Source organism: Oxyura jamaicensis, chromosome 12 (assembly GCF_011077185.1).
Source record: "Oxyura jamaicensis isolate SHBP4307 breed ruddy duck chromosome 12, BPBGC_Ojam_1.0, whole genome shotgun sequence".
NCBI lineage: Eukaryota > Metazoa > Chordata > Aves > Anseriformes > Anatidae > Oxyura > Oxyura jamaicensis.
Window position 1 is genome coordinate 5,727,273 of NC_048904.1, and position 22,236 is coordinate 5,749,508.

Genomic DNA, 22,236 nt, shown 5'->3' on the forward strand with positions numbered 1-22,236 from the left:
ATTTTCATTTTCAGCACGAAGCAGTCGTTTACATCCAGAAAACCCAGTTCAGCTATACCTCAGGTGAAGTATGAGATCAGTGGGCTAAGGTCAGAGAAAGCATTGCTTCTCTTCAGGGTAAATTATTTTTGACATTAAGCAGCTATAAATATATTTGAGGAAGAAAAAGGGTTCTGTTGAGGATACTATCTGTTTGTAATTCAGGGTGAATTCATAAATCTTACCCTGGCTTTTCTTTCACTGGAAAGCATACAATCCAGTCTAGTTGTTATACAGAAATTGGGCAGCCAACATCCTTAAGAAAAAAGTTACAAAAACATAAGTCCCAAATATATTCTTTAAAAAGGTGAGTAATGATGTCACCTTAGATGATCTCATTAAGGATGAGGTTATAGACTGCAGTCACTTGCCACTTTCATTTATTCTCCATGAGCAGTAAAGCTCATTCAGCTGACTATCAGCAATCTTGCTTGCACAGAAGACAAACTGGACTTTTTTTTTCATGTGAAAACAAATCAATACAAATCAGAGTCCTATTTGATTTCCATGTCACTAAGTCAATAAAAAGATAAACAAGCTGTCTTAAAGGAAAAGGTAGAGGGCAATGTCCAATATTCATTACACTGAATGGGCCAGTGATTCAGTAGGTTCAGGCACTGACATTTTTAATACTGATAGAAGTAATTTTATGTATACTGAATGCCAGAGACTTGATTTACTTCAGATGAGTACTTACAGACTTTGGTAGGGTCCAGTAAAGCACAGTTGCACTGAACATTTATTTATAGTCATTTCTACTAATGTGATGTGATGAAAAAAAGCTTTGGTTTATATTCATAGTTAGTGTAAAGATGAAAAACAGCAATGGAAAAACATGCTAAGCAAGACTTGGTTATTCCTATAAAATGTTTTTCCCTGTCAATACACTTGTTCACAGTTTATGTAATCCTGTTCTGAGGAAGCTAATAACGGCACAGCCGTGAACGCAGCTGCATGCAGGTAAACTTTCTCACGAATTCTGTGTTCCGTACAGTAGCAAGTTTCAACACCAATTATCAAAACTACTGAAATGCAGTGCAACTTAAACATGATTTCAGTCATCTAAAACTAGCTAAAAGCGCCTTCAACCATAAAAGGGTTGACTGTTGTTTCACTCGCTGATAGACAGAGGTTAATGCTAAAACATCTGGCAAAATAGGATTGAGCTTTATAAAAACTGAAAACACAACACAAATTTCTTCTAAAACCTGCTTTTAAATCTGAAACTGAAGCAAACGCACACACCGCCACCACCCCAAAATAAATAAAACCCCCATAACCCCACAGTATCACAACCCAGTCATTAGCAGTCAGTATGGACATTTTCACGTTTCGAGTTTCTTGAGGTTTCACCTGATCCATACGGAACGCTGCGCTGTAGGAAGTAGGGAATGGTAGGGAAGTAAAGCACTCTGAACTCAGAGAAGTGAGTCTGGAGATGAAGCAAATTTATTGTTCCAACAATTGAAGGTAAGGAGCATTTTAAATCAACAACCACACGCTTCATGAAAATGAATGAACACATTTGGGTAACCATTCAAGTTAAGGAAGTTTCAAAGCTATTGTAATACGGTGTACGTATCGTAGAGCCTTGTAGGTAACCCCTGGTTTAGAAAATCAAAGATGCCCCCTGCATAAAGGACAGGCAGAGAACAGCATCACTGAGGTACTAGTCCCATTTCTTTCAGGCAAATTACTGCATAGATATCTAGGGTTAAGGAGTTTGGACTTTTTTTTTGAACAGCTTTTACAATATTGTAAGGTAACATAATGAAAATACATTGTATTTGAAACCAAAGAGCAGCATGCACTGGTAGAAAACATCCTGTGCGCAATCTGAGATGGTAAAAGTACCTTACACAACTTGGATGTTAATCTAAAAGCATACTAATCCAATTAAAATTCATTTTTGGGGAAAACAGTCTACATGGTCGTATTCATAAAAATGGAATCCTCAACATTCAGCTGTGGTGGGTATAACACGAACATACACAGTCTTCATGTTCAGGTTCTTCATGGAGACGTCCTTTGTGATCTCTGAACCAAAAAAAAGGGGGGAAGACAGTTAGTGTTCTTTCCAAGAAGTGAAATTATCCATGCATTTTAATGCATTTTTTCTTTACTCGGACAGTCCTATTGAAATGGGACTTGGACAGAAACTGCTCAGCTCAAATTCCCTCCTGTTAAAGCACAGTGCATTGAAGAACTGCCCCAAGCCACATGTCAGGCTCACCAGTGCAAGAGTTCAAGGCTCTGTTCTAGGTTACAAAGTAGAATTTTTTTGAAAGTGTGTCAGCCCACAGCTCCCAGCTTCATATCCACAGAGAACAGCATCCAGTCAGAAAATTGCTTTATAATGCAATAATGCGTAGTCAACAACACAACGCACTGAAAACCATAGTCCCTTATAAACATGATGTAAGAACAGCCATATAGGACAGAGCACAGATCTACCTCCCCTCGTATCCCATCACTTACAGGAGATGGAACAACATGCTTGTGAAGGAGCACAAGACGATGCCTACAACTTGAGTTGTACACGTAAAGCAAGGATTGTAGTAGCAACATTAGTTTTTAGCAGATGCTATCTTTTAAAATATGCCTAAAGAAATTTATACTGTACCAGATCGATTTACGTCTTTTCAAAGCTCTCTGCATATACCTTGGAACAGCAGTAGGACAGACTCACCGACAACCCTTCCATGGATAGCGTATTTCTAACAGGCTGGCCCAGAATTTATAATTACATGCACCCAGTAATCCTGCCTCACAGCCAAAGAAACAATGCCTTACAATTACAAAGAAGAGGAGAACTGGAAACCTCTTTTACTATTCTTACCACTGTACAGAGAGCATTTTTTCCAAGAAGCAAGATGCTTGCTAGCTCAGTATTTCCCAGCACCCACCAGCTGTAGCAAACTACACCAATAACAGAGCAGAATACTTTTGTTCCAGAGCTGTACCTCCCAGTATTCAAAACAATCTGAATAATAAATATACCAGAGGTCTCTTTACTAAGAAACTTCAAAGTGGTAAGAAACTTCAAAGTGGTAACTACAAATACATACACTGAAACCAAAGCAAAAGAAATTTGGGGGTTACTGTGTAACTGCACACCAGAATCCCTACAGACAACATAAGCAAATAAAAGATAATTTTAAATTTTGGCACTGGTGTTAGCACAAGTGACAGATTAATAACATTCAGATATTTGGGTATTTTTTCTGTGGAAACAATTTTCTAGTGTACTGCACTGTATCACCGTCCTGATGTCTGATATTCATCCTGTGCTAACTCGGGCTCGCGTCCAGCTGACAAAGACCAAGGCACGGCCTTGTGGTGGGGGGAGGCAAGTCTGTGAAGCACAGCCATGGAGATAAGGTAAAAGCAGTTTAATTTGCAGTAACATGATGTCCAAGTGGAAACTGTTTCTAGAAAAGGCAGCAACAAACGTTGTTTCCATGTACCGATACGTACTTTCCTTCTAACATTAAGGCCCCCATCGTTCCTTGAAAAGTGTTTCATATTTAGACTGAGCAGATATAGTCTGCATCAAACTTCAAATGCCATCAATTAAATAATTGAGAAGTCCTTATGGATCCTGATGGTTCCATTTTTAAGGAGTTCTCCTGCAGTGCAGTGCTCTGCTTCAAGCAGCTGAATATCCATCCACAGAGCTAAGAGGTATAATCCAATTCAGCAATTAGGGCTTTATTCCCTCATTAACCTTCCTCTCCTTTCCATGAAAATATTGCAGCAGTCCGTAAAGAATTACTCTGGTCTGCAGAAGCAGCCAAACTATGAACTTGGTCTCAAAGTTATGTGGTTTTTTGTTCATTTACTCATTTATTTTACTCCACAATTGAAAAGTCACATGGTAAAGAAAAAAATGAAAAACAACAAATCTCCCAAAATCTCCAGTCCCTGAACACTGAGACATTACAGGAAGCTACTTCTTTCAACAGTATTTAAGAGAAAAATTACTATCAGAAATTGGAAACTTGACTCAGCAACAAAATGTTAACGACATGCTCTTTTGTGCTAGTCCCTCTGAAGGAAGGCCCTGCAGGTAGCATGCCAGAAGTACTGCCCGGACCTCAGGTAGCTCCTCACCAGCTACCTGTGACTCGTGTTTCAGTCTTAGGAATAAGCAATGCTCACCACTTTGACATTTGGTTGCACTTGATCTGCGTAGGTCCCTTCCAACTGAACTATTCGAATTTCTGATTTAAATAAAGTTTTTCCAGTCTTCCAAAAGGAAGGTGGAACAGATTGTCTCTGGAAAGTTGGCAAGCTTTCGGGCAATAGAGACCAGGTGCCCAACTTCCTGTGCCTGACAACATTTTTAAAGGTAGTATTTTAAAGACCGGTAACTCGTTTTCTGTCATGTGGTTATTATTTTTTCCCTTTTAAGAAGACAGCCTTTCTATTCACTGATCATTATCATTGAATGTTTCAAATGGTTAATAGAAACTTTTATTATTACCAGCTTTTATTTTTAGAGTAAACCAACAAAAAGAGACTCAATTTTTTGTTTTGAAGCTAGGACCTTGGAATATATTGCTAAAATGCTAAACAAGAGATTACAAAATAGCAGTGATACACACAATCATTAATTGAACTAATAGGCATCCAGGGCATCAAAATGGGATTTGTTCTGTATGCAGCATTTATCAATGAAAAAGATGTGAGGATAAAGTATGGCCACTGCAGTATTTATACCATAAAGAAACTATGAAAAGAACTTCATGGAGAGTTAAACCTAAGATAACAGAAACATAACTCTATTGCATAAGCATGTGTTAGCTACAAAAATAAATCCCCAGGACCAAGTCCTCTATCTTCTGAGCCTCAAAATGACCAAACGAGGTATTTTGGTCTTTGAAGACTTAAGAAAAACAATCTTTCACATCATCGTGAATTATCAGTTTATACACTATTTTAAGCTTAAATAGTTCTGGAGAATTCATACTACAAATATGCTACAGTGATTCTGTTGATTTCCCTTTTAGGTAAAGGCATTTTAAAAATCCTTACTTCAACTGGTAATTAATGGCTATATATTGTTCTGTTTTGTCAGTTACTGCACGCTTTCAAAGCTGGAAACTTGTATACAATAGTTATTTCAGCAGCTTAACTAAATCATATGCTGCCATGAACCTGTTTGCCCTCTAACAGTGATAGAAAGTAAAAATCAAGAAGTAAGTACAACATCAATAACTCCTGAATGGCTACATTCCTAGTCAGCAAACTTGTACAAATAAATACCTCTTTTGTTTATGCAACCAAAGTGTGGTTGATATACTTAGTTCTTACACCTTGTGCTGTTTCTAAACACTGCTCTACACTTCAGTTCGTTAACCTCATTCAGCATGTTCTGAGCGTTAGTTCAAACTATCACTAGGAAGTTTCATCAACATTTGAGATTCACTTTACTTACAAAATGACTTTTGAATAAGCAGAGTTCAGGTCACATGAAATAAAGAAATAAAACTACCCTCCAAGAAAAACAACACACCCTACTTATGCTAATTTTAATCTCTGCAACCCATCTGAGGATTAACCCTAGTTTTAGGGCAGCTACACTGGAGGGCTGCACTCCTACAGCCGCTGGCAGGTACCTCAGGAGGAAGCTCAACCCATCCTAAAGATTTGAAAACTAGTTTAAACAGGATGGTTAACTTCTGGGCAGGTAACCTGATGTCATTAGGTTGTGTGTGATGTATCCCTCTGTACTGGGTTTCCGTGGCAAGGTTTTGGTAGCAGGGGGCTGCAGGGGTGGCCTCTGTGAGAAGAATCCAGCAGCTGCCCCGTGTCAGACATGGACCAGTTTCAGCTGGCTCCAAAGAGACCTGCCACTGGCCAGAGCTGAGCCAGTAAGCAAGGTCATTCGTGCCTCTGTGAGAGTAGATTTAGGAAAGGGGGGAAAAAACCTACCGTGCAACAGCAGCTGGGAGAGTGAGGAGTGAGAAGAAGCCCTGCAGCCCCCAGGTGAGTGCAGCAGGAGGGCAGGAGGTGCTCCAGGCAGGCAGCAGCAGTTCCCCTGCGGCCCGTGGAGAGGCCCCCGGTGGAGCAGGCTGTCCCCCTGAACCCATGGGTCCCACACGGAGCAGATCTCCACGCTGCAGCCCGTGGAGAGGAGCCCACGCAGGAGCAGGGGGGCTGGGGGGAGCTGCCGCCTGTGGGGGACCCGTGCTGGAGCAGTTTGCTCCCGGGGGATGGACCACGTGGGACGGAGCCGTGTGGGAGCAGTTCCTGAAGAGCTGCAGCCCGTGGGCAGCCCCCGCAGGCTCAGGTCGGGAAGGACCCCGCGGGGAGCAGGGGCAGAGAGGGACCCTGAAGGAGCCCTGCAGGCAGTGTCAGGGACTGACCGCAGACCCCATTCCCCATTGCCCTGTGCTGCTCAGGGCAAGGACGTAGAAGCGTGTGGAAGGGAGGAAGGTGTTTTTAGGTTGGGTTTCTCACCTTGCTCTACCTTGTTAGTAATAGGTAATAAATTACATTAATCTCCCTATGCTGGATCTGTTTTGCCCATGGTAATTGAGTGATCTCCCTGTCCTTATCTGAACCCTTGAGGACTTTTCATATTTTCTTCCCCCTTCCCTTTGAGGAGGGAGAGTGAGAGAGCAGTTGCGGTGGAGATCAGCTGCCCTGCTGAATAAAACCACCACACCCTCCCAAGCAGATTGAAGATCATGCCAGTAAGATAAAAGGGAGACAGAATCCTTTACATGATTTCATTCAAAGTTCTATTTTCCTGAGTATACTAGAAATACCTGGTTCTGTTTATTTGCTTTTACCATGTAGTTTCCAATCCATTCTTCCTGTCAAATATAGTTCCACACCCTTCTCATGTCCACCTTTTTAGCACTACAGGTCATGAATTAGAAATTTCTAAGCCTCCCCCTCTGACTGTGTTTTCCCAAGATTCTTTAGCACACTTCAGGTATGTGATTGTCATTAAGCTTCCAACTTCCCAAGTACTCCAAATGAAATGTTGCTGCCATACTCAACCAAGTCTGACCTACTCAAACTACTCTGAAATAGATCTGATATACTCCCCTGACCCTTTTCTCCAGAAGGAAGAAAAAATCTGCAACTTGAGTATTACAGGAAGAATTTGAAAAGGTTCTTAAAATATTCACACTTCAGACTCACTCACTTCTAGAAAGAGATTCACTCTGAGTCACAGTAGCACGTAACCACCAGTTCCATTTCTGACTGACTTTTCTATTTCAAAAGGAAGAAACTTGCAAAAAAAAAACCAAACTTGGTGTTGGACATTTCATAAGGGAAATACCTTATAACTCTGAACTTGCTAATAAATTTACGTGCTCAAAGAATTTTTTTTACATAGATCATTGAATTACTTGGCAAAATTAGAAGCCCACATGTAAACAGAATGCATTTAGTAATTAAAGTAGGCTTCAGTTACAGGGTTATACTGACTGCTCCTCAAAAAAAGCTTCAAAGTATCCTTGAACAAGCAAGTGAAACGTTTGTGCTTACCCTGAGTTTGTGCTTCATCCAGGAACAATTTTAGCCTCCTGCTTCTCAGCCCAAAAACTTTTGCTGTTTCGTGTAGGAGACCTTGGTACGTTAATCCATTCTGACCAACAGGGTTTTCCATTAGAAGAGTTCCCATTGTTCCTTTCTGACATTCTAAACAAGATAAAGAGTTACATAACTATTGATGAGGAATATTACTTCGTTCACCTTGGTCAATTGAAGTTTAGGATATGTTCTTCTAGTTCATCACCATTTCTTTACAGTGCTTCAGAATTAGCCACACCAGCTTACCTACAAATAATCACTCAATAAATTTATAAACTATAAACTAGTAAGCGTGATTATTAACAGCTTGACAAACAAAAGAAAACCTTGTAGAATTCTTTACCATTGTCAAGCGGAGGACCTGGAAACTGGGAAACACGAAGTATTTCAGCAGGACACACAAACCACTAACAACTACGGAAACTCCCAAAACAGATGCTGATGATCAAAACCCCAACTAAAACCACTTTTTTTTTTTTGCCCCAGGTGGGTTCCCAGTAGTGTCTGTAGGAATCCACATGGCCAGGCAGTCCAGAAAGGACTCAGAGCAGAGCTGAGATGAAGAGCGAGTTACCAAGAACACGACTTTTCCAATGAAAGGTTTCAAAGCAGAAGCAGCCTAGTAGATTAGCAGCTGGAAAACAATTACATGCACTTATCTATACTCCAGACCAGACTAATAGTACAATTCCTTTGGCTTTTAAACAGCACTAAGAAATGTTTTACGTAGGCATTGTAAACAGTCTGTAAAGAACAGGCTTATCTTTCATCTTCTTATTTATTTCTGGTCAGTTTTAGATTCAACATTTTAAAATAAGCTGCACAGGTGAGCAGACTGTCAGAAGCAGGGAAACAATGCTGAAGGGATCATGTTTAAATGCCATTCGTTATCTCAAACTGGCTCTTTTATGAAAAGGTAAAGAAAAGCTAAACAATCGTTGTGTTTATTAGAAAGTACACACTACAAGAAAAATAAATGAAATCACCATCTGCAAATTAAAACAGACATACGTATCTTCATCATCAAGAGACGGCGTCTGAAACTTAGATTAGAAAAACCTCAGTCTGTAAGCAAGGAGAAGTAAGTATGCAACATACCTTGTGGCTTTGCATTTACTAACTGCAAGTTGATATACTGGCAGAGAAGAGCATCAGGAGAGTTGGTCAGAGCAGGTGCTGACCCTGTCGTCACATGTAGAGTCTTTCCACTGAGAGTAAGCAAGTCAGTTTTATTTATCAGTTCTGAAAAAGCAAATGAGACCAGTCAAGCCATTACAGGGAAGCCAAGGTCCAGCTCCGGTTCAATTAGCTGACAGAGTCCTTCTAACTGATTCTGCTGTGGAAGTGTTTGCAATTGCTTGCTCAAGAAAGAGTATTTCTCCAGTTTGACAAGTGGAATTTATGCGGGGGGGGAGAAAAAAAACAGGTATTTCTTAATAATGCAGAGTACCTAATCTGCTATGGAAATCAGTTCCTACATCCCACTTCTTATGCACATAGATACATGACACGATTACTTATGCAATAAAAATAAATAACTTAAGCAAGAAGTTACTCACTTAAGCCAATTTCTTTCTCATTACATTAAGACCTATGATCTTTGCCTCTACCCTGACTTCAGTAGCGGAAGCAGGGCTGGATTTGCGTTACCACGCAATGCTGGGACACTTCCCACATTAAACTTCAGATTAACGGCAAGTGTACGACCAGTAGTAGCTGGTTAGGTCACGAATAACACCCTTTGCATTGATATTTGCATTTAATGTCAACAACAGCCGATGCTTCAGCAGATAACTCCAGCCATACATATTAGAAATTGGTGGACATCAGACACAGAACAGGACTTGCATCTTATTTTTTCTTAGAAGGATTTAAGACGCAATACCGGCACCGTGGAAGCACTCAGATGAAAAACAAACGAGGTATGTGAGCCTTCATCCCGCACCACCTACACGAGCAGCTAGCTGCCTGTCTACCACAGAGATAAACCACCACCACCACCACCCTGCTGACAGGCACAACGCGGAAGAGAAAGAACATCCCTCTTCATTGCAGCTACAGAAGAACTCCAAAGACCAAATCTAGGAAGAATTAACGAATTTACTATCTTGCAAAAACTGCACAGTGTATACAGAGCAGGCACATGTCATCTCCTTCCAGCAGCTTTTCTTTCCCTATCAGCACTGTTTGCAGGTCGCACAGCCTACCGTTTACAAAGCTTTTTTCCATCAGTTCCTCTAAATGAATTTGAAAGAGAGAGAAATTGCCTTTTTTTTTTTCCTAAAAAAAGGAAGTTTATAAGTCTAGAAGTGATAAGAAGAGGTAAAGCATGATCACTGGCTACATATTCTCAAAATTATACCAGCTGCCAGAGAACAAAGCACAATGCAATGTGGAAGGTTTATGAGACTGCCCTAGAGAAAAAAAGAACATTTACCATTTCTAGCCTCAGACTGCATCTAAGAAAGAATTTTGACTTAAGAAATCTCAGGTTTTGCAGTGTCTACACATTATGAAATATATTATAAAGAAATCTCAGCATTCTGTTTTAATGGCACAAAATCCCTAGCCTTTAAAAATCATCTTTTTAAAAAAATCATCTTTTTAAAAAATACATAAAGCTTTAAAGAAAAAGGAAAAACTTCATTGCTGCATCTAAAATTGATTCTTCACAAATGAGGTAATGGATGTATTGTAAGATAGTGGTCATCTGCCAGCTAACTGAACACTTTCCTGGTTTGTCTGAGGAGCAGAATCACAGAATCATCTAGGTTGGAAGAGACCTCCAAGATCACCGAGTCCAACCTCTGACCTAACACTAACAAGTCCTCAAGGAGCAGGCCCAGCAAGAGCTTTGCTTTTGGTTTTACTTACAAGAAAGCAAGAAAAAAAATAATTAACAAGTGAAGGGTAAGTAACAAGAAAAGGAGTCAGCAGAGTTTTTTCCTAGCATAACTCTAAAGCGGCACCGCTTGCCATTGACTTGCAATTACTAGGCAATAGCTGTGAGACCACACCAGCGAGCAGGGCACTTTATGGAGCAAGACCCCCAGCCCAAGTAACTCACAGCTCTCTGACGTTACGCAGGGGCCATGATCTGTGCAGCTCTATGCAGGCCAACAGGGCACAAACAGCGGTCAGCGCGATTTGCGCGTTTAACACGTCGAGCATTTTGCGTTACAGGACCACTGCCATTTCCACAAGGAAGATCCCACGGACAGTGCTATCGATAGACTCGGTTCGTATGACTCGAATAACTAATAAATGAGTCAAGTGGATCATTTCTTCATATATTATGATACTCTTGAAAGGAAGCAGATGCTGAAGTGTGCTCATCAATATTAAAATTACTTTTAAAGGCAGTTCTCCCTGCAGCTAAGATTTAAGTGGTAATGCTCTCTGCTAAGGTACCTTAGGGCCTTCATGGCCTTTTAAAAATTCAAAATAATAATAGAAAAATCTTATTGAACTCCTTTTTGTTTCTTATCATTGTTTTTGAACATGAGTTAGCCATCTGAAAATCATAAAGACAGAATAAGACATGGACTAAATGTTTTTCTGGGGAAATTCTAACTCAGTTCCACCCTCTCCCTTCTCCCCTCCCTACCTTCTTTTAAACCCTAAATGATTTATGGACTCATATAGTCTAGGAAAAAAAGATTTGTCTTAAAAAGGTCTTTTTCAATATGGGCTACTTCCTTGAAAGCTGAGTGCAACTCAGGAAGTGTTCACAGTAAGAAGTGTATAAAGTTTTCACCCATAGAGCAAAAAGAAAGTCACAGACATCTATTCTTATGATCTAATTTGAGCCCACCCTCTTTCCTTTAATTGACTTAAACAGAAAAAAAAAAAAAAGGTAAAATGAGACAAATTCTGTTCTTGTTTCTGAAGACCATTACAAATCCCAGAACCTTGCTCAGTGTTTGTGCAGTTACTCAAAATACATCAGTTCACTGCTGGGGAGGAAATGTTTATCCCATTATTTCAATGTTCTACTGAGAAAGAGGGCCTTGACATATTTTAGCCTGCCTTAATACAAGAACAGCCTGATTTTATATCATTATGCAACCTTAAGTAAATCTTCATTACAATTAGAAAACAAGATAATAAACTACTGCAAGTAGAGTGGAGGGGCCTAGAAACTACAGGAAGGAAAACAAGCAGCCAGAAATATGGTTTTACTGGGTCACAATTTTATTAACACATGTGGGACCAATTCAGCTACTATTCGTCCAGAGTGCACGACCTTTCCTTTGCAACTCCTCTCAGAGAGCGGCTGATACCAGCTCCTTGCCTTACCTAAGGAGCCCCCGGGCCTGTGGCGAGGCCTCACCTAATGTTACCCAAGCAAAGGCTGGGTGGATAAAGCCAAGGGATTGCATCTGAATTGAACCAGACACCAAGAGTTGCAGCTCTGTTCTCTAATGTCCCTAAGAGCTATTTTCTTTTTACATTCAGCCCTGGCTCCGTTGGGAGCGTCATCTTCTGCTCATCAGTACTTGTTCAAATTCTCTGCCAAAGTAAATTTGATAATCTAATCTTTCCAAGGGAATTTCCATGCCATTAACAAGTCAGCAGGGAAAACACCCTCTTTGCCCTGACCACTTACAAAGAGTAGAAGATTAAAATCAGCATGCCCAGCTGGAAAGCTCAAATCCAAACAGAAAAAGCAACATGGAAAGGAAAGAAATAAAGCCTTCGCCACTACAGCAGAAAAAAGCATTTGAGGGAGGGGTAAACTAAATAAGGATCCAAACAGCTTATCATCTCAATGAGGGGAGAATTTCCCAACTCTTCTTGGCCTTCGCAGGTCATGTCTTAATATCCAGGATGGTTAATGAACCGTACTAGGACACATCCATCCCTGTAGGCATGTACTGCTATGTATCACTGCTGTTTGGAAAAGTGATTTAAAGGAATGCCATTTCCTCCTTTAAAACATAAACTTGGTAAAGATACGGAGGGACCCAAAGTTTCCTGTATATCATCCATAACTGAAAGCAAATAACGATAATTTCAGATGAGAAACCATGTAGTTCAAGTGAGCACAACTTGGAAAGAGCTTTTACCACATTAAGCTAAGTGGATTACATCAGAGAAAGTCATGATATGAAAAGGCCCAAAACATTCTTGCCAACATACATTCAGGAAATTACAAGTCACAAAACTAGAGCTGTTCATATTGACATTATAGACTCAGGTAAGACTATTCCCCAACTGGTATCACTGGCAGACAAACTGTTGATCCACAGCAATCCTGCGTGCAACCCGAAACAGCCTCTTGCAAAAGCCAATTAAAATATCTCCTCTTACATGTTGCTTCAGCAGTACTTCTGTGAAAACACGCTAGCAAAGGTTTCTACAGCCACCAAACTTCACTTTTTGTGGTATTTTATCATTTCTTTGTCACTCATCTTAGACTTTATGTTGTTAATGGTATGGAAACCATGAAGTTTGAACTCTTAAGATATGCCTGTAAATAACCCTAAGAACATAAAAAGGATTTACTGCTGTTGAAACCTATCTGAAGTTGTATCAAAGCACAGACACTTCAAGTACTCTGCATTCACTAAAACATTTGGTTGATATTATTTTGTTCTCAGTGTGCTGATTTTTAAGATGTCACTTTTTCTGATGTACTGGAATATTACATATAATGTAATAATAAAACAGCATCTTCATCTCAGAGAAGAGAACGCCAGCTTGCTGGTAGGATCTCAGAGTCACTAATTGCAACATCTTTCATAATGTTTCTCTGTCTCAGTTATTTTATCTTTGTAATGAACTGAACTATGATATAACCTTCAACTCTATATATAATCCACAGAAAATGCTTTATATTCTCATGCCTTAACAGAGGTAAAGTTCAAGCTGCAAAAATATTCAATAGATTTTCCTAAAAAGAAAAAAATGCAGAGATCCTCAGCTTTCTCTAGGGTGAAAAATAGAATGATTTTTTCTCTATACATAGGTACACTTTGCATTCAGTTTAAGTTCTCACCCTGCCCACTGAGGCATTGGGGAAAAAAATGAAAACATGAAAAAGCTGATGACAGCTTGCCATCAACATATAGCATAGCCTGGACCCAATGGAGACATTTTCTGAAATAAATCAGATTTTGTCCTGATGAAAGCTGCTATGGAAATAGGTTAACAGAAGAGATGAGCATCATTTTAGCAGCAGGTTTTGGAAACATTCTAATGTGACTATAAACATGGTCTCATAAGCTAAGTATTATAAAGCAGAATATTTCCTTGTGCATTTTCCTGTCAGTTGTGTGTGTATATATATATATGTACAAACTGTACAGTAAGTAACTGCTAGCTGCTGCTAGGAAGACTCAATTTTCCTTGTCATACTCCATTTACCTGTTTTTCCATTAAAAACTGTCAGTTTTGAATTTTTAAGACCAAAAATGCAGGAGATGGCATCTACAAGTCCAGTGAAGTTCAAGGTATTATCTCCTTTTGGATTTTCCAGCAGCAACACACCATCTAAAACAGGAATTATGAAATTAAGATTCAGTTTGGAAGAAACATGAATTTCAATATTTTCTAATGACTTGTTCTAATGACTTCCAGCAAATTACTAAGCTAATTTAAAACTGACAACACTACATACTTCCAGAAATTTTTGTAGAACGAGGGAAAGAGAAGAAAACAGGAAAACTGACTCAGATGTATTACAGATTTAGAGTTATATTTGTTTTTATTAACAAAGGTACTGTTGCTGAATTATAATCCAGTATTACACCGATTAAGAAGTGGCAGACTGTATGCCAAGATGTTCACCAGGTAGTTACCTTCATAAATACAAGCATGTTACAAAGCAGAATTGCACTGACAAAAATTGTAAACCAATTTAAGAAAAAAAAATCCGGAGTACATTTAGTTTGTTCTCATTTTAATATATAACTCAACCTTGTAATACTTATAATATCATCACTATACTGACTTATATAATGTTCTTTTGACTATCCAAAACAGTTTATTCTCTAGTTTAAGTATTCTTTTCAGTTCTATACTTAGATATCTTTTTTTTCAGAAACAGGATCTGGTCCACAGAAAGGCATCTCCTACATATTGCTACATAAAGAATTATTAATTCTTAATACAAAATTCTCAAGGTACATATTCTGAGCCTGTGTGAATATACGCACACAAGTTTAACGTGACTTTTTTCTTTTAATAAACTTATTGTGAAGAGCTATTTAAAGCTGCTTCGAAAGGGAGCATCCTTCAAACAACTTCTTGGCATCACCACTCCTTACTCCATTTTCCAGTCTTTTAACACACCAACAGACAAATCAGAACGGGTACATTCCTACCTTGCTCTGTCCCATTAGCACAAACTTTGAGGTTGACGTAGGCACAGGCTGGACCAACACACTGGCACGCACCACCTCTGACAAGTGTGATTTGTAGCTCTGATCCCTTCAGCTAAAAAAAAAAAAATACGTATCTTGCTTACATATTGTTTTACTGATTTTTCCTTCAAACTTCATTAATGTCTTTTTTTATACTAAACATCACTCATATTTTAATAAAACAGAAGATTTTGCCACTTCTTCCTTCAGAAGCAGTGCTCCAATATGAATTTATCTTCAGTTTAAATTAAAGATGCATTTAACACGTGAATAAAAGAGTAGAATAAACCGCCTCAGTGTGAATGTTCTCTCAAAACCTAACCCTCCTGTGCAAACATGGAAATGCCACTCAGCGCTGAGCTCCTACTGCAACCTAGAGAAAGACTGACGGAGCAGCACATCTTGTTTTGTGCTCACCTACTTTTACCAGCAACTAAAAATTCATTTTACAAGGAGCTGCGTTTCCTTCCCAACATTTTTTGAAAAAAGCTGAAGTTTCTAGCTGTCTCTCAGAGCAAGCCTATGGGAGAGGAATTCCTAATTAATGGCCTTTACATAAAATTGATCCAGGATACTTTCAGAGAAACACTAACCCTTCAATGTAACCAAAAGGCTTCCAGAATAGACAGACTTCTTTTCATTTTTTGTCCCAGTCTTCACACATATTCAGCATCCCATGGATTTCCATTAGTCCTTTTAATAGCTTCCAGAGGTTTGCTGCAGTGACCTGCCAGAACTGCTCTAACTTACGAACTCACGTGCAGCATTACACACTTGGGTCTTTCACCTTGCACCTGCTTTTGTACCTGAAAGCGCACAATGGTCCTTGTAAAACATTTTCCACTTCAGTGCGGCTTATCCACCTCCACCAACAGAAGACAGTCAACGCATAATTCAGTTTCAATGCAAAGCCTTTATGCCTGAAAGTGCTAGTACAAACACATGCGCAGGTAGGACCAAGAAAACCCACCAAGCATGGTCAGGTCTGATGCACTGACCTGCAAATCCACTGCACATCGCTGCAGCTGTTTTAACTCTCCACAAAGGGCCAAACTCCTACCCTGAAAGGCCTTCTTTAGAAAAGCTTTTTCATTTCAGATATTTTTATTCACTGCTGTTGCTGTGACAAGCCAGTTGCAGCAGAACACAGAACAGAGCGTGGAACATCTGCCCTGAGCAATCAATCTCTACAGCCCCGGAAAGCGAGACTTCCGAGGAAGAATTTACAGTTGCACTAAAACCCCAGTCATCTGTTTCTGTCTGCAACCTCGCTTTTAAATACTAAATATCTGACTAATAAGTCAGAAGCCCATCAAGTCTGTAAACACAGCCATTTAAAGGTGGAGAAAGCTCCCCACCTGGCAAAGACCAGAGCTGAACTCTGCAGGGAGGTACTTTGTGGTAACTGAGACTCCTTAACCTATACTAAAAACAAATGGGAATTTACTTGCAAAGTTCATCTTTACTTCAGATACAGTGCTTCACTTCGGTATGCAGAACTTGCAGTGAGTCACAGCTCATGTTCTTGTTTGGGGAAAAGATAAGAAAACAAAAAAACAAGCCCAAGACTTGAAGCTAGCAGGAACTCTCAGCTCTATGGCCATCGCAAGATGACCATCACCTGTCCATAAACCTACTCACCAATTGCAACAGCCACACAGAAGTGTCATACACAGTGCTACTTCTGGTTAAATTCTGTAGGTTTTCTCCACTCAGCAATCCAGTATTTGTGCAAATGTGTATTCTGATCCACAGACCTCTCTCTGGTTTACATACTGCTCATCATTCCAAAACCCAAACGGATGTCTGTTTTTGCTGACATCCAGACAACAGCTATCAATTACATCCCTAATAACCAGCACCTTCTATCAGGGCAAGAATTTAAATAATGCTCTTTATGCTACATAAAGAGCATTATTTAAAACTAACAGACTCCTTGTTTAGCTACCCACAATGTTCTTCTGCACTAGAACCTGCTAAATTAAGATTGAAAAAGCAGACAAATAATGGGGAGGTAGGTGGAGAGGACATACTTGCACAGGCATGGAAGCCTTCACGGAAAGATGCAGTGACCAACAACAAAGCGAACAAACCACACAATTTCAGATGTGGGCCACCAGACAAGTGTTTCCCAGCACTACACATTTCTGCAGCTACTTTTACATTCTGAATTGTATTTGATGTTGATTTAAGCTGTTCATCAACAGCATCACAATCAGGTAAGTACCTAGAAGAAACAGCAAACTTTTCCAGACACCATATTCTCTACTTTCACAATGTTTTTCTTCCTCTGTGTTTGTCTCTAGATGAAACCACTGATTTTGGAAAAGGCCAACCACACCTTTGTTTGAAATCCATATAACTTCAAAAATGTAATATAAAATGTTTTCCTTACACATGCTGCCAGTAGGACAGACAAAACGTGCCTTCTTTTCAGGTATTCTCATAGCCCTACCCATTTTGTAAACCAAATTGCAAGAACTAATATATCGTAAGTTCTTGTCTTCCTGGGTTAGCTTGACATTTAGATTAAAGAACCTGTTTCACCCATAATTCTGATAGGCATGAATGAATACAGCGAGTTTGCATAAAACAAGAGTATTCTTAAAACATGTCCGAAGAAACAGTCAAAGAAAACAAAGGAAAGTTCAAATCTGGTGATGAAAGAATAAGCCAATCTGCAAAACTGCATTGTTACAAAAGGTTGAACTTCAGGAAGGAAAAAAACCAATGCATCCTCAAGCATTAATAATTGAAGCTGGCCTTAAGTCAAGATGCAAAATTTAGCTTTGAAGGAAAAAGTTTCTAAATACAAAAGCGTATTAATTTAAAGAAATCAGAACAATGTTTTTGCTTTCTAAACAATGCACTAATCCAAATATAAATAACTGTCTAAAGTACTTTAAGCTTACACAAATTGCAATTAACACATTTACTTCAGTACCCAAGTGGCTTCGTTTCCAGACAAAATAGACAAGCAACAGAGCCCACCTATCTTCTTTTTTAAACCAAAAAGGAAAACGTGGAAATTCATCAACGTGAATTAATGTCCCCTTTATCCCACAAACACTGACATACAAATTATCTGCAATCAAAACAATTGCTTCAGTTAAAAGCTTATAGGAGAATGAACTATGCAGTCAATGCTTTTTCCTCCTTACTTGGGTGGTCTCCTGGATGAGAACTTCTTTTGAGGTAGGCACCGGGTAAGGTTTTAGGGCAGCTTTTATTGTTGCAAGAATGAAATCTGTATGTTCCTTAATAACAGTATCCAAGTAGTCACCTTCTGGATATGATCTGTAGTACACTGTAATCTCATCTGTAGGAACCAGATTTCGCTGTAGGACACACCAAATACACCGTTAATTGACAGCAAGAGTACAAGAAGGATACTTGTCGAATAAAAAAATGTATTTGATATTTACCAGGCATTTGTTAGAAGTTTCCCCAAAAATACTAAAATAAAGCAACTATTTTGTCAGAAGGGAAAGAAAGAGGCTTGAAACATGGTGGCACTTTCTTCTAAAGATAACGACCGACTAAAAAGCACACTTTCCTCAAAATATCTCATTTACAAATTCATTTACTAACCCTCCCCCGTAATGAAATGAAAACTGATACTGAATTCTCACAAAATTCTGCTTCAGTAAGAAATTTATTTCAAGGAAGGAAAAAAAAAAAAAAAAAACTTGTATCCTAATGCCATCCCAGCAATAATTCTTGTAGATCCAGAATTTCATTGGCTGTTTACTTTGATAACAGGAGTGGGAATCAAAGAATGACAGAGTAAATGCATATTAGCATCACGTTAAGTAATAAGCGAGACTACGGATTTTGATATTCATTGAAATAAGTTACAAACTTATGTCACTATAGAAATAAATATGAATCATCCAGTAACTTAAGACTTTTCATGGATGTATTCCTGATTTTACAAAGATAAATATATATATATAACACACAATGAAACATGAAAGGGGAAGGTGACTAGTTTAGTATAACTTTGTCATTTTTCATGCATGCTCTTAATGAAGATTAATACAATCTCTAGCCCATCGCCACCAACTTTGCTGAGTAGGAAAACCCCAAATATAAGGGTTTATTTACAAAACTTACAAGTTCAGAAACTTTTAAAATTGTTTGTCAAGAGTTAGATATTAATGTCCTCTCCACATAATGACTTTTTAGACGTGTAATCATCTCCCTGGTGACCAGCTTTCTGAGTGTAAATGGAGGCACTGAGCACAGCTCTTTTGGGATTATTATTGTAGAGAGAAGTTGCATTGGTTCAAAGTGCTTTAACATAAAGGTCAGACAGCATCACTTGTATGTATGATGAGAACAATTAAGAGTGGAATCATTTATGTCAATCGGTGCCAGGAAGGCCTCCTGCAATTTGCTAAGACATGAGTTTGTTTCTTTTAGCAGTCCTAAGCTCAGAAGTCTTGGCTCTCACCAGTCCAGCTGATGTAACACACCAGGGCTGAGACAGAACAGATCACTTGGCAGGAGGAAGGCAGGCCCAAGAGCTGGTTAACTAGGACTGAACCACTGCTACGTGGCTGAAGGGAGAAAAACTACCCACTACTGATGACATATAGCAACCTTAGGCACTGGTACGGGTTGCCCAGAGAGGTGGTGGAGTCACCATTCCTGGCAGTGTTTAAAGAAAAGGATGGACCTGGAGCTTAGGGACATGGTTTGGTGGGTGATAGTGGTGGTAGGGGGATGATTGCACCAGATGATCTTGGAGGGCTTTTCCAACCTTAACGGTTCTGTGATTCTATAGTAAGCTCAAGATTCAACTCTAGTTACTTAAAATATGGAAATTTGAAACAAAAGAATGATTTCAAGCCATTTATGTCAGATCAAAGTTAGAGATCAGGGGGTAAATGATACAGGTCTTCACTTTTTAATTAACGATGTCAGTTTCTGCTACGTATTACCCAAGAAGAGCTTAAAAGTAAATTGTCTTATTCCATTGCTTCCTAACCTTTTTGCGAAGCTTCTGAATGCGGTTAATCACTTCCCGGGCAACTCCTTCATCCACCATGGACTGGTCTGGGGTAACATCTAGCAGAACTAAAACCTAAGGATTCACAGAAGAGTTGAACAGGTGACTAACTTGAAACAAGCTAGTATTATCTCACAGTTACATTCTTCCTGTGCTCCTCACAAAATACCAGGTTGAAGAAAGTACTTTAACATCTCCAAAACAGAATATATCTGACCACATACCAGGAGTCTAACTGATAAGAAAAACACCCCAGTTTCTCACCTCAACAATTCCGTTTCACTTTTAGAGGAATGCTTCCCTTAGAGTAAAGAATAAGAAAAATACCTGAGCATCAGAATGTGCCTCAAACTGGGCAGATCCTCCCGCAGCCTGATCAAAGGTATACATGAGACGAAGATCTTCCTCATGAAGTTCATGTCCTTCTACAACTATGGTGCCTGTAGAATGGGCAGATGAAGAGTGTCTCTTACGATCAGAATAAAAAAATAAATAAATAAAAAGCTTAAAACAAATTCCAGACTTAAAATAAATGAAATTCATTATAACCATCGTACAGTAAAGGCACGATTAAATGCTAGTAGGACACGCTGAACATTCAGATTCTCATTCAGATTTTTCATACTAACACTTCTGCAGGCAGAGCTCAGCTCACACGCAGACTTTCTGTATACCCTTTGAAGGAAACAGAACAGAACTTAAAAATAATCTGCATATTCAACTAAACAAAAAATTCACATTCAGCAGTTAACTGAACAGATATAGCTGGAAAATTCACACCCGCTTGTAAATCTGCAGTTGAAGCCATGCTTCCAGAATAAAAGCTGTCACACAAATACTCAGTTCAAATTTGACTCAGTCTTACAGGAAAACTCATTCCTTACCCCATTTTGGACATACAGTAGAACTTAAACAGGTGAACAGTGTAAGATTAGTATACACAACCACTTCAATTCTACAGTCAAGAAGATAGATTAAAAAACAAACAAAAAACCTCATACACCCTCTTCTCATTAGCATGAACTGTAATATGAATGAAAGCTGGGAGGTAAGCTTTAAGTTTCCATACGTCTAGCAAAGGATACTTTGGGATCTGTTTGATTAATATATATACATCAAGTGCAGTTACTTGGAGTTTTCTGACAAATCCCAAATCTCTCTTTTTTTTTTTTGGACAACTTTGTTATGGTTTAGTTGTTTGTACCACCACATACCTGTCTCCTGGAATTCCTCCAGCTGCTCACTCTTCAGCTCTTTGATTGCAGCCATGACAAGTTTAAATGCACCTTTCAGGCGCTTCCCAAGCACCATGTGATCTGGTTCTGCTCTCAGCCGGACTCCGTATTTATCTTTGTTAGTAGATAATGTCACTTGACGTACGTTAAGCTCCTGCATAAATACACCAAGAGGAAAAAGGAAGCTAAAGAACAGCCATCTCTGACAACTCTTCGAAAGTGTAGAAAAGCAGGGGCCACGGGACTAGGAAAGTGCTAAGTCCCAAGCTGCAATTTTTTTGAATGGTTGCTTCTGTGAACCAAGTAACTTGCCAACACAGCAACAGCAAATAAACCCAACCGATGCCGAAACTGTTCTTCAACAGAAGATGCTATTCTCATCTTCAGCCTTTAGGAAGACATTTCACCAACATCAACAGACACCAGTCAGCTCTCAACTCAAATCAGATCCATTTTCAACAAGCTTTTTTATTTTACTGTTACATCTGCCTGGAAAGTTAAAACTATTACTTCTGTATGCAACGGCACTAGAAAATGGCCTGTCAAAATTCAGCAAGAAAGATTTTACTAAAATATGCCTTTCAGAATGCAGTTAGCCAGAGAACTATAATGGAAATCTTTGCTTTAAGTCATACAACTGCTACTGCTCCACCTTGTCTCTTTCCCTTTGTTTATTCTAGGTCCTTACTGTACAAACAGCTTGCTCAGACAAACCAGCCAAAGCTTTGCAGCACAAGACTACCAACGATCAGTGTGCAGGGGCAGCCAAAAAAGCTTGTAAGCATCCATCACCTTCAGAAGGAATTCAAGGACATCATTTGGCCACTACAAAGAACTATGGGTGCGCCCATATTTTGAGTAACGCGTACAGTTTTTGTCCACATATTTGAATAGTGACATAGTGGTGCTACAGAGAGAGTTTTATGGAATAAAAACTGATTAAGAGGACAGTGTTGCTTCTATATGAGGAGAGACCAAAATGTCGGGAGCTCTTTGGAGAGAAGGATGTTTAAGGGGAATAAGACTG

General features: G+C 39.2%; 1 protein-coding gene across 2 annotated transcripts in view; it reads right to left on the reverse strand.

Annotated features, from left to right (window-relative positions):
- Positions 1–1,466: 1,466 nt before the first annotated feature.
- The window catches only part of IARS1 (isoleucyl-tRNA synthetase 1), a 99,822-nt gene continuing 79,052 nt past the window's right edge, over positions 1,467–22,236 (reverse strand). For both annotated transcript variants that reach the window (XM_035337355.1, XM_035337356.1), the window contains exons 27-35: positions 21,189–21,363; positions 20,302–20,414; positions 19,954–20,049; positions 18,122–18,298; positions 14,922–15,033; positions 13,963–14,088; positions 8,692–8,835; positions 7,549–7,701; positions 1,467–2,076 (exon numbers count right to left, since the gene is read on the reverse strand). In XM_035337355.1, the coding sequence (XP_035193246.1) occupies positions 1,994–2,076; positions 7,549–7,701; positions 8,692–8,835; positions 13,963–14,088; positions 14,922–15,033; positions 18,122–18,298; positions 19,954–20,049; positions 20,302–20,414; positions 21,189–21,363 (1,179 nt within the window). In that variant the 3' untranslated portion in view covers positions 1,467–1,993. The remainder of the gene's footprint in view (positions 2,077–7,548; positions 7,702–8,691; positions 8,836–13,962; positions 14,089–14,921; positions 15,034–18,121; positions 18,299–19,953; positions 20,050–20,301; positions 20,415–21,188; positions 21,364–22,236) is intronic.